The 15,910-nt window shown below is 41.8% G+C and overlaps 1 protein-coding gene across 2 annotated transcripts; it reads right to left on the reverse strand.

Annotated features, from left to right (window-relative positions):
- Positions 1–858: 858 nt before the first annotated feature.
- On the reverse strand, positions 859–15,445 carry VXN (vexin). 2 transcript variants are annotated; one of them, XM_077352272.1, is made up of 6 exons: positions 14,026–15,445; positions 9,524–9,579; positions 4,441–4,609; positions 3,213–3,268; positions 2,760–2,845; positions 859–2,223 (listed from the first exon to the last, which is right to left on the reverse strand). In XM_077352272.1, exons 1-6 carry the CDS (start codon positions 14,087–14,089, stop codon positions 2,037–2,039), a joined length of 618 nt encoding a protein of 205 aa, XP_077208387.1. In that variant the 5' UTR covers positions 14,090–15,445; the 3' UTR covers positions 859–2,036. The 2 variants fall into 2 exon arrangements, with proteins under 2 accessions (XP_077208387.1, XP_077208386.1); XM_077352271.1 differs by having other exon boundaries at positions 860–2,223; positions 3,213–3,271; positions 14,026–15,442.
- Positions 15,446–15,910: the final 465 nt, after the last annotated feature.

Below are 15,910 nucleotides of genomic sequence, written 5' to 3' on the forward strand. Positions count from 1 at the left end.
TCAAGATATCAGCAGTTTTCATTCCCAGTGGCAGGTGAGTCCTCAGCCTAATGCCTTAAACGTGTCTTTGTTTCCCTAGCTGTTCAAAGTATTATTTCCCCCCTTGTCCTTTCAACTCTTCATCAAATGTGATTAACAGTCTTTAAGATATTGGTTTCCCTGAACAATATGACAGCTGCAAGGAAGGTGAAATGCAGATCTGGTGCCAAATGCCCTCACGCCACCTGAGAGGAATTAAGCTTTATTCCACAGAATTATATTTAATTCTACTGGAGAGATGCCAGACTTGTGACCCTCTTCTAAGTGCTTGCAAGACAAGTATTGTTTTCCTTGGCCTTGTGCAGTAATAATGCTGCTTTTGAGACAAAACAACGTGTTTGAAGTGGCACAAGGGCGACTCATTATATTTAGTAGGCCAGGTGTTAGCAAGGCCCTGTTCCCAGCTGGACCTCTAATGTTAGTAGAAGATGGCTGTGGTTTTGTAGTGAGAGGGGAACAGTGATAAGAATAGCAACAGTGCATGCTTCATACCACTGATCTGGGGATGGTGGTGATTCTGGAGGGGTTCTCCCACTGCACGCACCTGCAGGCTCCAACTGAATAACTGATAGCTGCAGTTCTTCTTCTAATATGTAAGCCAGCACTCCAGTAAACTGAAATGTAGGCTAGGCAGCAGCATCTAAGTCGTGCAATAGCTTTGAGAAAGTGCTATTAGAAATGTGATGAAAAACATGGTAAAATTCAGAGTACGGAAATAACTTTGCATTTTCTTCCACTCCTGTTTTAATTCTTAATAATATTTTTTTTTTCCCCAACACCCCACCCCAGTACACACACCCTTCCCAAGATCAAATGGCCCTGTGGAATTTACTGCAGGAAGAGGACAAACTTTATTTGAGACAACAATACAGGTGCCTGCTAAAGAGTTTCACCGTCTTCAAACAACGTAAATTAAATTACAATGTCTTTCATAAACCTTGTCAGATATATCTCGGTTATAAATTAAATAATTTAGGGGAAAATATGTTTTTTAAAAATACTGTGATTGTTTGTTAGGTAGAAGATATAGTCACCTGCACCACCCCTCTTTTATGCTGTTTAAAGTGATTCTATAATATAACCAAACCAAATGCTAGAGATCTCTCTGCACTTGCAAGGCTTTCCTGTTAACTAGTAACTAATAAATGCTATGTTCTAGTGGTTTTAAGATCATTTTTCAGGTAGCTGTATTTCAGGTATAGCTGACTTCACAGAGTGGTGTATATTTGAGTTATTTTTAAGTATTTTACAAGAGAGAGAGAGAGTTGAAAGAAGAAAGTTGGGCTTGTCTTAGAGAACCATGAAATTCATTAGCAGTTTTTTCTTAGAGCAGAAGTCAGGAATTGAAGACAACTCTTCAGTATGTTTGCTCATCCCCACAGATGATTCTCAGGCAAAACTGCAGGACCATTTGGGGTATATTTTCAGGAGTGTAGCATCTTCACACAGGGCAGTGGTTAAGTCAGTAGGCCTGATCTGCACATCATGGGAATTGAATGTTTGCTCTAGAAAATCTTTTTGCAATGTGCAGGGGTTTCCTCAGCAAACAAGAAAAAGCAAAAACGATACCTTAAAAACAGGAAGGCTTATATCCAGATTCTTTTGTTGGGAATGGGAAAAACATACAGGAATGTACTTTACTGGTGCACTGTCATGGATGTGGTGCTTATTTAGAAGTACATTAATTCTCTGAGCCCAGCCGCCTGATAAATCCAAACCAAGCAGTTCAGAAAAAAAGAAACAATGTGTTGATTCATCAACTTTGCAGAATCTGTTAACAAGTTGCCCGGGATCAAGGCATGCACAAATATATAAATCAAGTTGTTGGCATTGGTTTGTGTTCTCTTGGGCACCTTGCTTTCAGTTCTTTTGCTTCTTCCGGTTGGACAAATGATATTTTTGTGAGTACGTATGAGTAGGGCTTCATTCATTTCTGGATAAATGCACAGAATTCTCTCAAAGGAACCTCTGTCCCATGAAAGCAAGGCTGAGGTTTCTCAGTCTGCTTCAAAGGCACCATTGGTGGCCCCCAGATATTCTGCCTTCTTTTTATGCTTCATCCATATTTTTCTCAGGAGGCTCGGTGTGCCCTGAAAAGTGCTTCCTGTCAAAGGTAAAGAGGCTTCAGTCCCAGGAGTGAGGGTTGTGTCATCTGCAGTACTTTTCCATGAAAACATTGCATGCCTACAGTTGAAATTGGGAGAAATTAGACAGTCTCATTGTTAATTTTTTTCAGAATAACTATGGGATGTTTGCTAATTCATAGCATGGTTTACACTCTTTGTTTTAAAGTAATATATCATTTTTATATCCAATTCTGAACTGGGCCATAGAGTACGGATCAAAAAATGTCCTCACTGGGAACTTCACTGCCTTGGCTCCCATGCGGGAGCACGAATCTGGGGCAGATGAGGTGCACCAGGCCAAAATTGTGCCCCTCTGCGGGAGCAGGAAAAGATAGGGCAAACTATCCTGGCTCAAACTCAAACCTGCAGCCTGGCACAAAGCCTCCAGTGCAGAAATCCTATGGACACAGAGATTATTGTTCTACAAGCCTGTTGGAAGATGTAGATTTGCAGAACAATAGGAAATGTTAAGAAAGGGGAGGTGTTAGAAATACTAAAAAAAAAATCATAGAAGCAATGTATACTTCTTTTAAGAAGGCTATATTGTGGGGCCATTTGTGGGGTTACTAGGCAATAATAAAATAGAAACCTTACTGTTCTGCAACATCATCCTTCATTTCTGACTCTGTGGCTGCCATCCGTTTTGCATTGTGGTGAGATCCAGGAGATGCTTGAGGCTGCTAGATGGGAATTAAAAAAAAAGCTTTTAGACACTAGCAAAAAATGATCAGTGCAAAAGCACCATGACTGTATTTATTGCTGCATTTATGCTTACTGAATTAGGGGAGACGCATGGGGAAGTGCTTGTATACTTCTCAGATATTCAGTAGAATATTCCTCATTCATATATCTTTCCAATTCTTTTTAATAATCTCGCTCGGGGTCTGACACTTGCAGTGTGCCATTTACTACTTGCCTCTATTGGAAGGACAATGCATCCCACATAAACACAATATATCTGTTGTGAAACGGACTGTTTCATTAACTGTTGCACTAAAACAATCACAGCTGAAAAACAAAGCTGGCTTCTTATTATGTTTTACTTACCAAAAACTTTACATCTGATGTACTGCCACAGCTGAATGGCTGCTGTTTAGATATTTCTGCTGCAGTGTACAATAAAGGGGAGAAACTTCATTAATGCCTTTGTTTCTCTGTGTGTGAAGACCTGCTTTGAGAACTCCTACAGTAGGAGACTTTTTGAGGAATGGAAAGTCATAAAGGTGTATTGCCCGACTGGTGAAAGTGAAGACTGGCTGAATCTCCCCTTTCAGTTCTGAACAAGGAACACCATCAAAGAGATAGTATTGGCAGTACATATTTAGAAAAAAAAATCTTTTTATGTTTGGAGAAAGTGCAAAAAATTAAGAACCAACCTTATTCTTTGTTTTGTTTTCCAAGGATATTATCCTGTAGAAGAACAGGCTTGAACATTACTTAAAATGGGCACACTGACCCACTTTTTCCGGGTTACTGTCCTATGACATGACTATCACAGTCTTAATTTTGTTGGGATCCTTTTCTAATCTACCTTTTGCAGAAGAAAAAGCTTAATATAGATGAAAAGTTACTACATCATGCATGTCCTCTTCATGCATGCCATAATTAATGTGTTAGGGTTGACCACTTTATAGACCATGATTAGAATGCATTTATGGAAGCAAATCTTCCCTCCTGGTCCACGTAGCCCTCTGTGACTCTCAAAAAGCAGTCGGGGAAGATGGTGGCGACTTCTGGACAAAAAAAAAAACATGCAATAAAGTGGGTGAACTGCAGTGAGAAGGGGAGAGTCAAGCAAACATTCCTATTCCTTTCACTCTTCTGCCAGAGGGTATCTGGAGACTGTGCGGGTGGAAGAGGGAGGAGGATGCCACATTTCCTTGAGGCTCCTCTAGCAGGACAGATCAATCTCTCCCAACTCCCCTTCTTCATTGCAGTCACCTCCAATTATCCATGAAGGTCACCTTGATCCCCAGCAATGGAGGAAGGGGGAGATAAGGAAATATCTGCTTAGGGGGTGACTTGTGCTTATTGTAGGAAGTTGTAAGATTCAGCCTTTTTTCTGTAGAATGTGGCAGGATTCTCTCTTTTTTTTTAAAGAAAAAATATCCATGCTTTTGGAACAGTTATAAAGCATAAAGAACAAAGTTCAAGTCCAGTGGCACATTTAGGATACACAAATGTTTATTCAAGGTCTCGTGTGCATGCATACTTCTTTAGATACCACTTCTTCATCTACAAAACCTGAGTTATTGCTTAATAGCGAGGGACTTACTGTGTATTTCAGGGCACTTGACAGGATTAGGAAAGAATCCTTTCTGCCTGCTCTGTAGATGGCTGAAGTCTTGCCCATCTTTGTTTTTGTAGAAGGCCTGAATGAGATCACCTTGGTGTGACAACGATTCATCTGTCCCCTGTGGCTGATTCCTGGTCCCTGACACCACCTAAGGGGAAAGAGTTTAAACTGTCTCATGACTTGTTTGCCATAGATGGCTTCAGAATAACTTGTAACAGTGACTACCAACCTCTTGGCTGGTAAAATAAAAAACCAAACAGTTGCATGATCTTTGCAGGAAACCAGTAAAAGTGCCATTAATAAGAAGGGAGAGCCTCTTGTGGCGCAGAGTGGTAAGGCAGCAGACATGCAGTCTGAAAGCTCTGCCCATGAGGCTGGGAGTTCAATCCCAGCAGCCCGCTCAAAGTTGACTCAGCCTTCCATCCTTCTGAGGTCGGTAAAATGAGGACCCAGCTTGCTGGGGGGTAAACGGTCATGACTGGGGAAGGCACTGGCAAACCACCCCGTATTGAGTCTGCCATGAAAATGCTGGAGGGCGTCACCCCAAGGGTCAGACATGACTCGGTGCTTGCACAGGGGATACCTTTACCTTTTTATAAGTGAAGGGAACAGTAAAGTGATAGAAAAAGTACTAATAACATTTACCCTGCCTTTAAGTACTTGTACCTACAAGGCAGCTTACAGTTGCATAAAAATGTGCTTAAAATTTTAAATATAAGTAAGGACAATGTAAAATGCTATCAAATTTAAAGTGAGAGAAAAATAACAGAAATCGCATGAACACAGACCAGCAGTTTTTAAAACCAATTCTGCAGCAAAGCCAACTAAGTTAGTTCAAATGTTTTCTCAACATTCCTAAAACCCATGAGAGAAAATGTGAACTCTGTCTGGCTGCAGAGAGCCTTCCACAGCCTTCTGCCACCAGAAAGCCCCTCCCAAGATGATGGAACCTGATATAGTAATCACACAATATAACTTATTTTTCTGGAATATAGTGGACATTCAGACAAGAAAAGTTGGATCACTGGTAATTACCCATTCAACCTCTGAAGAAGACTTGAGGATAAGTGTTTCTGATGAAATTCTCAGTAATGAATGTGTCTACAAAGTATTCAAAAATAGCCCTACAGAGAATGTGATACACCATTCTGGATAAGATCACAGCATGGACAATTGTGCCCAGATCTTGCTTTTCTAGGAAAGGACACAACTGGTGAGCCAATCAGAGGTGATCTGAAGGGCATCATGCCAGATATGAAAATATTTGTTCTCTTACAGAATTTGGCCTGTTCTGACAAATGAGAATACCAACATAAAGGGCCTCCTCTGCCACAATCCTGATAGCTCTCACTGTCTACCCCCAGAAGAACACCAATGAAGATACTACCAATTCTTTGGCTATTTTTAACTGTTTAAATTATTTTAAACTGTACTGTAGTGTTTTATATTTATTACATGTTGTGAACCACCCTGAGATGGCGGGTCCAATAGGGGCAGTTTATAAATGTGACAAAAAAAAAGAATGAATACATACATACATACATACATACATACATACATACATACATACATACATACATACATACATACATACATACATACATACATACATACATACATACAGAGATATATATGTACCCAAAATGTGAAATTGTCTTTCCTTTAATATAGCCCCCACCAATTGTAGTATGTGGTTGCTTCTACCATTGATATTTTAAAGAATTAGGAATGCACATGAATCACATGTGTTCGTGTTGTGTTGACTGTACCATGCTGGAATAAATCTGGATGATTTATGTGGGTCAGGAAACCATGTACAGTTTAGATCTAAGCAGGATTTCATGCTTCTCTAGGTCATTCTGGGCACTCAAGGTAAATCTCTCAGATAATCCTGAAGTCACTTTTCTTTTCTAATTGCATCACAGCAACAAACGGGAGTTTGCCAGCTGTTCAGATGAACTGCTGAGTCCTTCAAAGTAAGCAGCATACTCTGGTTTCTCTTCAGATCACATAAATCTTTTGCAAAGTAAGCAGCCTTGCTGAACAACTCTCTCTATATATTTGATTACTGTTTTAGCAGCCTCTTACTCCTTCTACTGGGTTAACTTGTTCCTCTGCTGTGGACTTATGCAAAACATGTGGAGCCTTGCTAAACATGTTTTCCCCCCTCTGCTTCAAGGCATTTTCCAAGAGACCAATACTTGTCTTTTAGAAACGGGTTGGTTCCTAAGGATCTATTCTCTCTTCTTCGTTTTATCCTCACCAGTGAGATAGGTGAAGCTGAGAGAGAGTGTGACTGGACTAAGGTCCCTCAGGGAGCCTCCATGGGAAGCGGAGATTCAAACCCGGCTCTCCCAGATCCTGCACTCTAACCACTGACCCATGCTCATCTTACAGTGAGTGGAATGGACTGGTGGGATTCTACTCAATATTGCCAACCACTCTTGTACAAACTGCATCCAAGTGACCCAGATGCCAGTGTGAAGAATTAAAAATATTGTGCACCATTTCTTTTATAAGAAGTTTCTTTTGAAGAAAACCACATGTTAACTGCAGAAGTTAATGGACTGTAGGATCCAGTTTTCTCTTACTCATTATAGTGGTTGGGAATTTTGCTAAGACTTGTGCAGGTCTATGACCATATTAATAAAGACTTTGAAGTTCGCAGAAGGCTAATAAAAATTCATTTTACTATAAACTTAATTAAAAAAAAACCTTTTCAGATAAATAATTGCTTGATTAAGAAAAATACCTCATCTTAGGTAATAAATGGAAGACACACTCAACATTAAGCACTTCTAGGTCCCATTGATGTCCATGAGAGAAAGAGGTAAGCACTTGCTTATATGAATATACTGATTTTAGAAACTGTTCTCTCCTATTGAAGATGCCCAATTCGGGGGAAACATATCAAGGAATCATCTGTTCATTGGCTTTAACTGTGCTTGTCATAAAGAATTACTGATTAGGTTCTTCTTCAAGTTGTCCTTTAAAAAGGTAAAGGTAAAGGTATCCCCTGTGCAAGCACCGAGTCATGTCTGACCCTTGGGGTGACGCCCTCTAGCGTTTTCATGGCAGACTCAATACGGGGTGGTTTGCCAGTGCCTTCCCCAGTCTTTAATGTTTACCCCCCAGCAAGCTGGGTACTCATTCTACCGACCTCAGAAGGATGGAAGGCTGAGTCGACCATGAGCTGGCTGCTGGGATTGAACTCCCAGCCTCATGGGCAAAGCTTTCAGACAGCTGCCTTACCACTCTGCACCACAAGAAGCTCTTATTTTTTTCAAGACTTTGAAAACAAATGTATCAGGTGAGAGAACACGTGAGCAGTGATAAAACTAAGAATAAATGCCTCATTTGTTGAAAACTGATGGGAGGCCTTTAAAAGGGATTGAAGTTAGGAAATAGTTAATGGGGAGGCATCTAAGGCTAATTCCCAGGGTTGGTCATATGACCATGCAGCACTTCACACTGCCCTGGCTCACACTAGTATTATGGCTGTGGAAGAGCCTGGCAGGTTTCCAGGTGATGGCTTTTTTTGTTCTCGTCTGGGATTAAAGGAGTGTATCCATCAAGATTACAAGAGTGAAAGATGACCTCATGTCATCTCTGGCAGAGTTGCAATAGCAAAGTAGAGGCTCTTTTTTAAAAATAATATTTTCCTGCTTTGCATTGGGGGGAGGAAAATGTACTTTGACACCTCTTTCCAGCTATTTGAAAGCTTCAATTGGAAACCTGATGATTAACAGAGCAGAGAATACTGACCATGATTCTTTGATCTCTGGACCAGCTGCTCATTTGCTTCCATTTTCAAGTCAAGGTGCTGGTTTTAAGCTTTAAAGTCCTTCATGGACTGGGACGCATCTCAGATAATATTTTCTATATCTATTGGCAAAATTGGTTGTCACTCTAAGTCTCAATAATATCACCATCTTGTAGGGAAATGAAATCTATGTTAGGTAGGCCCAGGGCTTTTTTGCTGCTTCTCCGACACCTCAGAATCCTTTGCCAGAAAAAAGAAGATGTCTAATTTATTGCCATTCATGTAGCTGCTTAAAGCTGGATTTATCAAGAAGGCTTTAAAATTGCCTGGTAATTGATATCTTGATTGGACAAGTGACTTGTTGGTCATTTTGCTAGGCTTTGTTTTTACATTTGTGCTGTATTTAAATTTTTAAATATTATTTTAAGATCTGATTTGTAAGCTAGTTAATGTTGGCTCACAGAGAAAAGTGGGACATGCATGTGTATATATACATCTTAACCATTGGTTAAATAATTTTAAAAGGGCCATGTAGGGCCTGGACAGCCACCCTGGGTGGTGTCTGGGTCAGCGGACCAATCCGGACGCGGCCAGCAAAGCTGGGTGCTTCCGGATTGGGACAGATTCGGACGGTTGCGCCACACGGACACCATTCCTGGCCCTCTGGAGAGGAGGGCACATGCCCAGGGAAGCCGCACACTGACTGGGGGGGGGCAGGAATGGTTTCCGTGCCACCCAGGCAGGCCGCAGGGCCGCGCTTGGCGCGCCAGGGGGAAGCGGCCGCAGCGGGGGAAGCCCTTTCAAAAGCCCATTCTTATGAACGGGCTTTGAAGCTAGTCAATAAAATTAAAATGTTTTTTTCCTTCTCCAAGTTGTTTTTGTAGAGCTTTTGATGACTAGTTTTCAAGTAATTTTTGGACTTGTTTTTCTGCTGCTGTTTTTATAAATTTATTGTATGGTTTTACTTGTGAGCCACCTCCAGCAACTCTCTGGAAGGAGACATATACATTTGCTAAATAGGTAAATAAGTAAATAAGTAAGTAAATAAATAAATAAATAAGCCCCCCCCAGCTTTTTTCCTGCCCTTACTGCTATATCATAAAATGAGCTTTTAAAATAAATATATGCATTTCTCATATAATTGATTATTTTAACTTTGTATATGTAGAAATTGAATTATTAGGTCTGTATATTTTGATTCCTTGGACCTCTGGGCTCTTCATTCATGTTTTTTGTGTTAATTTTTTTCTCCCTTCTGGACAACAGAAATCCACTTTTGTAAGCATCGTTTTTTCTAACCTTTTTTGATAGGATGCATTGTGTACCTTTCGTTTTTCTCCTGATGGAGTTACATGCTGCAAAAAGAACAGAAAGAGATTATCAGAATGAAGTGAATTCACTGAGTGAGTTCAGTGTTTGAACTGAGACAGAATTTGAACAGTTATGAGAGAAGTCAAGGAGCCAGGAGTTGGATCATACAACTGTTTCTGCACCACCATGAGGCAGTCTTTAAAGGCTATCCTATAGTAAGGATACACTTGGAAAATGTATTGTTGAAGGTTTTCATGGCTTGAATCAGCTGGATTTTGTAGTTTTCTCAGGCTGTGGGGTTCTCTTCTCTACCAGAACAGGACCCCATAAACTGAGTAAACTACACAAGCTATACACTTAGAGCTCTCTATTATGAACACGTTACAGTTAAGTGCACATATTATTGTGCACATGGCACAACTGAAACAGTTGCCACAAATATTGAAAACCTGGCAATCATGTGTATGGGGGACACATGAACCTCCCAATATATACAGTCACCACTTTGTCTGAAAAGGACAACACATGTATATTCCAGACCACGTGTCCCAGAACCCTGAAATCAGGGCTTTGAAGCGGGACTATATGTGCATTGCCCCTTTCAGATAAAAACACAAATGTGTGTATTGGAAGGATTGTGTGTAGTGTGTTCCCCCTATACATATGATCAAGTGTAATGGCTGAAAAGGATTATCATCATGACAATATATGCATGAGCTTGGTCTCTATAACTGTCTACAGCAAGACAATAGAAAAAAAGATTCAGAGAGAACATATCTCAATCCATCCACCTGAGTGTAGGAAGAATTTGAAACCTTGTTACACACTTGATATGCTGAGTGTGCTTGAGAGTGCCTGTGTAACTCTCTTGTATAGAACTTTTCTCTTAAAGAAATAAATGTATACTGTTTTGCTCATGTGATTGATATTGGCATGTATATATTTTTTCTCATTCTAAATCCTAAGCATCAAGTATCTAGGTTTATATATTTTGTCTTCTATGGCAGTAGTCCCCAACCTTTTTATCACTGAGGACCGCTCAACACTTGACAATTTTACTGAGGCCCGGGGGGGGGGGTAGTCTACTCCTCTCCTCTCGACCACTGCCCTAACACTCTCTGTTGCAAAGACATCTGATTCTTACTCATTTTGCTCACTTATGGGTTCAATGTGCCTCACTATTTCTACAGCTGGGTTGAAGTGCACTTTTTGCCTTTTGCTGAGGGACATCGCCGCCACCGCCTGAGCCTCTGCTCTGTTTGCTTTCCTGCCAGAGCCCCTGACTTCTCACTGCCCGCTGGGGGGGGGGGCACTGCCAGCAGCAGCTGCCAGAGAGCACCAAAGGTGAGCTGGCAGAAGAGTGGCAGGGCAGCCCCCAAGGCAGCAGCGAGGGAGGAGGACGAGGAGGAGCCGCGGCCCGGAACCAACTGATCTACGGGCCAGTACTGGTCCTCAGACCGGGGGTTGGGGACCGCAACGGTATGGTTGCTCAGAGTAAAAACGATAGAAATTATTTATTTATTTCATTTATACCCCACCTTTCTATCCAGTGGGGACCCAAAGCAACTTACATGTTCTTCTCTCTACCTTTTTATCCTCACAAGTGTCAGTAGAGTTTGAATTTGCAAAAAGGAGCAGAGCACTAGTTGCTTAAAAGAATAAAATAATTTTATTGTGATGAGAAATAATTTTGTGTAGAAAGGAGAAAGTAAAAGACCTAATTAACTGTTGTCATTCTTCTGCTCAGGAGGCAAGCAGGCAGGAAGTGAGTTCAAAAGAGCAGGAAGTCTCCAATTAAGCCAATCAGAACATTGGAGAAGACTATTTGAAAAACATCATAACACTCTTATTATAACTATGCTAAATAAGCTCCTCCAATGCCCCCTGTAGGAGATTCTTCACATGCTTTTGAATCATGTACACCAGTGGTCCCCAACCCGCTTGGCGCCGGGCCGCGGCTCCCTCTCCCCGCCCCCCCGCAGTAAAAAACTTCCCAGGCTGCAAGTTTGTGGCCCGAGAAGCTTCTTACTGCGGGAGGGGGGGGAGAGGGAATCAGGGCTGTGCCTGCGCACTTTCGCGCATGCGCGATTTCGGCCGCGCATGCGTGATGCGCGGGCGGGCTGTTGCCCTGCCGGTCCCCAGCCTCAAAAAAGTTGGGGACCACTGATGTACACTATAGATTTTGCATATCCCAACAACAACCCTGGACGGTAGCTTAGGCTGAGAATTTGTGACTGGCCCAAGATCACCTTCCATGACAGAGTGGGGCTTTGAGCCTGAAAACAGAAATAGTGCTGTTTTCTAAACATTGAAGATGCGCACCCCAAATCAAAATGACCTTGCACATCTCCATTTACCAGACTGGGCTGCAAGTTTATTAGTATGCTGAACACTCCAGATGAGTTCATGTTGATTTATAATGAAGTTAATATAGAATCCTCAGTAGAATATAAATACAAGAAAGCAGTATCTGTGCTATGAACATCAACCAGGAAACTATTAATAAAGTCCATAACTGCTTCTGTAAAAATATATATTTCTTAGTGTTTCATAATTGTTTATACATTAATTTTGTGCACCTATTTTTTTTGGGGGGGTATCAATAGCATTATACTACGTTGGGAGAACTGCAGCATAGTCTGTGTATCTTTTATACAACAGAGAATAGCAAACAGGCTGTTATGGCTAATCTCAGCAGCTGCAGGTGTTTTACAGACAGCAGCCCACTCTAGGGTTGCCAGGTACCCCTGGCCCTTAGCAGGGGATGGAGGGTAGGGTTGCCAGCTCCAGGTGGACGAACTCCTGGAGATTTGTGGATGGAGACTGGGGAGGGCAGGGACCACAGTGAACAGAGTCAGCCTTCAGAGCATCCATTTTCTTCAGGGGAAATGATATCAGTAGTATGGAGATGAGCTGTAATTCTGGGGATCCCCAGGCTGGCACTGTAACACACTCTTAAATATGTAGGTCTCCCTCAGGAAGTCACCTAGGTCTTTGATGGGAGCAAAACTGGTCAGTAAATGACTGCCAGCCATTTAAACCTCAGAGCATGGCATGTCTGCTTGTCAGCTGCTAAGTTTAAAACGTTCTGTTTAACTCCCTCTGCTTCCAAGCAGATGGAAGCAAAACAGTCTGCTAAAATGGCTGGCAACTATTTTACCCCAATAGCAGGCTGAGTATGCTGATCTGCTGTTAGGCTGAAATGATTCAATGGTCCATTTGGTTTCCCCCTGCCTGGAAGCAGGGTGGCACTAAATGGACTGTTTAAATGACTCACAGCCATTTAAACCTAACAGCTGAGAGATGGACCCACCAAGCTGTTCAGTTTAAATGGCTGGCAGTCATTGCAGCCTAACAGTGGAGCAGATGTGCCCATCTGCTGCTATGGTCGTGATTTATCATTTTCTGAACACTGGGTGCTGCCTTGAGCTCAAAATCTCTGGGGTTCATCTGCATTGATTCCTAATCCTAGATGTCCATGGGAGGCTGTGCTTTCTCACAACTGAGGGGATTGCAGGCAACACACACCCAGAGGTGCTATCTGTCCCTAGTGCCCTTAGTCCCAGGCTAAAAAGATACAAGGCAGACTGCATTGTTTAGGCATGGGAGAGAGAAGTGGTCGAAGAAACAAGACTGGGGAAAGATTTTCTTATGATTCAATTTTTGTTTCTTTCAAAAGCTATATGGGAGTGTGGGGGCACCATTGGGGTGGCATGTCGACAGTCATGCCTCCCCCTTGGCTTAGATGATTATTATACTCCTGTCAGAAGTGAAAAGATAAGGAAACTGAACGGGCATTTTTTAAAAAAGTACAATGCACTAAATATAGGTTGTCCCAAAATGTTTCCACAAGGAAGTTTCAGTTCATGACAATTCCTAGTGACAATTCCACCTGAATAATTTCCTGGTGATCTGACAGAGATAACCATGTACTCCTGGTCTGAGTTTGCAGGAAAAAAAATTAGATTAGCTGGTTCTTTACACAAAGATACCCCCCCTGGCTTATGGAATGATAAATTGTTGTTCTTGTGAATGCATATGGATCTTTGTCTGAACCGTGCTCTTTGTGACAGGCTAGCACTAAGCTTAGCTACACATTCAGCCTGAAGACCCCTGTTTGCAAACAGCTCCTTCTTTGATCCACTGGGCCACACACAATTGAACAGAGCCACAGTCCATATCGAATTATACTGCATCTGTTTTATAGTATTCCTCACATTACATTTTATCACTTTAATTGTGACTTTGTAGCCCTAGAAAGAAAGGTATATCAAGTCCCATAATTGCACTCTGTTTATTCCCCTGGAAACATTGAGATGTTTGCCTGTATTCTCTCTGGGGAAGGGGGGGGGACAAATCACTACACAGCAAGTACAGTGCAGCTGAGAAGGCATCTAAATGTATCGTTGTGAAGATCCCCCCCCCCCACACCCATGCCATTTCAATAAAGCCCACAGCCCCAGCAATAACTTTGACTGACTGGTACTCACATTTTGATGAAATCACAGTGAACACTTCTAAATTTTCATCACTGCAGCTGTATATCTGGTGCATTTTTTCACCTCTCTCTCCTGGCTGCCTATCAGCTTCATGCAACTGCTCTGAACTTCTAGTAAATAGGTTTCACTAATCCCATCTGGCTCCGTGATCATTGTCCAGGTCCACAAAGGACAGACTGATGCTGTGATCTCATCTCATTCCATATTCTTCATTGCCACATTTTCTACCCTCGTCTGCCTTTGTATGAATTCTGCTCACGCCAGGGTTGATTTAGCTGCTCCTTAAAGCCACTGCCATGCTAGTAATATTTTCTTTGCATAGCTCCTCTTATTACCACACAGTTTGCAGGCGCACCCTCCGGAATAATAAGCGGCAAAGTACTGGAGGAATGTGGGCATGTTCCTTGCAGATTGTGAATGATAAATTATTTAAAATGTCATTGAAGTAAACACTTCAAAGGTTTTCTTTTGTGGCATTTATTGATATCCTTCGGCTAAAGAAACAGGCATGTTCCTTTCTATAAAACAAGCAGTTAGTAGTTAATACATGCTGCAAGGGAAACAGTTTTGTATGCCAGTGGGCTAAAATGCTCCAACAACAGCCAAGCCCTCGCAGAGGTCAACATTTTCAAATATAGACGCCGACTCTTAAGCACTGCAAGCCTACAGCTAGTCCTTTTAATCGTTGGCCTGGTGTGCCTTGAGCTCCTGCTAAAACCAATAGACACCAGCTATAATTCTATATCCACTTACTCAGGAGGAAAGCCCACCAAAATCACCGGGCCTTTCCCCCACTTTGATCCTTAGGTATTTGAGGTAATTCACTTTAGGGTTTTCATTTTCAGCAATCATCATAGTAACGAGCATATTCAGTTTTATAAATCTTTTTCAGGAAGGATGTTGAGAAGATATAATGTATAAGTATAAAGGCATTCTTCAGCTACCTGGTGCATGATCTCATAGAAGAAAATTGGCTGTCACCGTCATGATGAAATTACAGTATTTGCTGGCGTATAAGACTACTTCCCCCCCCCCCCTGAAAAACATGCCAAGTGGGGGGGTCGTCCTATACGCCGGGTGCACTTCAGTTGGGATAGACATAGTGGCCCATAGTACTGTAATGTAATGTAACAAGCTCTATATTTTGAGTGGAAATGTTGGGGGGTTGTCTTATACACCCAGTCTTCTTATACGCCGGCAAATACGGTAAACATTTAAGGGAAAACACATATACTGAGCAAATTAGCCAAAAACAGGTGGTGTATTTTTTTGCTCTACAGGAAAGAGCCCTATTCACATGTTTCAGAGAACATATGTACAAACCTCCATGTGTGTAAGCATAGTTGTTTCTAAGGAAGTGTCAATCCATGTTCAACTTGACAAATATAACTGGGGAGTCAGGACCAGTGCCGGCATAAATATGGGGTCTAAATCACATGTTCAGCCGGATGTGTGTTCGATGTCACATGAGAATTACTTAAGTGTCTACCGTACACAGATAACCTGTAACTTGTGAATCAGGCTACAAACAAAAAGAATTTAAGGGAATATTTGCCTCTCTTGTTGACACAGCCTCAAGACAGCAAATGTATAATGGTGTGAAGGGGAAAGGCTGTTGTACTAGAAAACACTGGCATGTTTAAAATGTTCCGAAAGCAATCAATACAATCAGCTCAAAGTCCGATTCGTTTTTGATTTATTATGCCACATGTTCTGCTTGTATGACCGATGCCGTTAGCGTCAGACGAGGCTGGCTTGTTCATCTGTCTCTGTCCACTTCTTCCTGAACACAAACACGCTAAACAGATGGGGAATTTCATGGCCACAAATGGAATTGTTTATCCTCCCATTGTTCTTGTGTCAAGCAATCAAACCA

This window comes from Paroedura picta, chromosome 9 (assembly GCF_049243985.1).
Source record: "Paroedura picta isolate Pp20150507F chromosome 9, Ppicta_v3.0, whole genome shotgun sequence".
NCBI classification, from domain to species: domain Eukaryota; kingdom Metazoa; phylum Chordata; class Lepidosauria; order Squamata; family Gekkonidae; genus Paroedura; species Paroedura picta.

Coding starts and splice junctions, on each gene's coding strand:
- VXN (XM_077352271.1), bottom strand. CDS start 14,089: ATGCACCAGATATACAGCTGCAGTGATGAAAATTTAGAAGTGTTCACT. Junction 9,580..14,025: donor CACTGTGATTTCATCAAAAT/GTGAGTACCAGT, acceptor TTCTTTTTGCAG/CATGTAACTCCATCAGGAGA. Junction 4,610..9,523: donor AATGCATCCTATCAAAAAAG/GTTAGAAAAAAC, acceptor CTTTCCCCTTAG/GTGGTGTCAGGGACCAGGAA.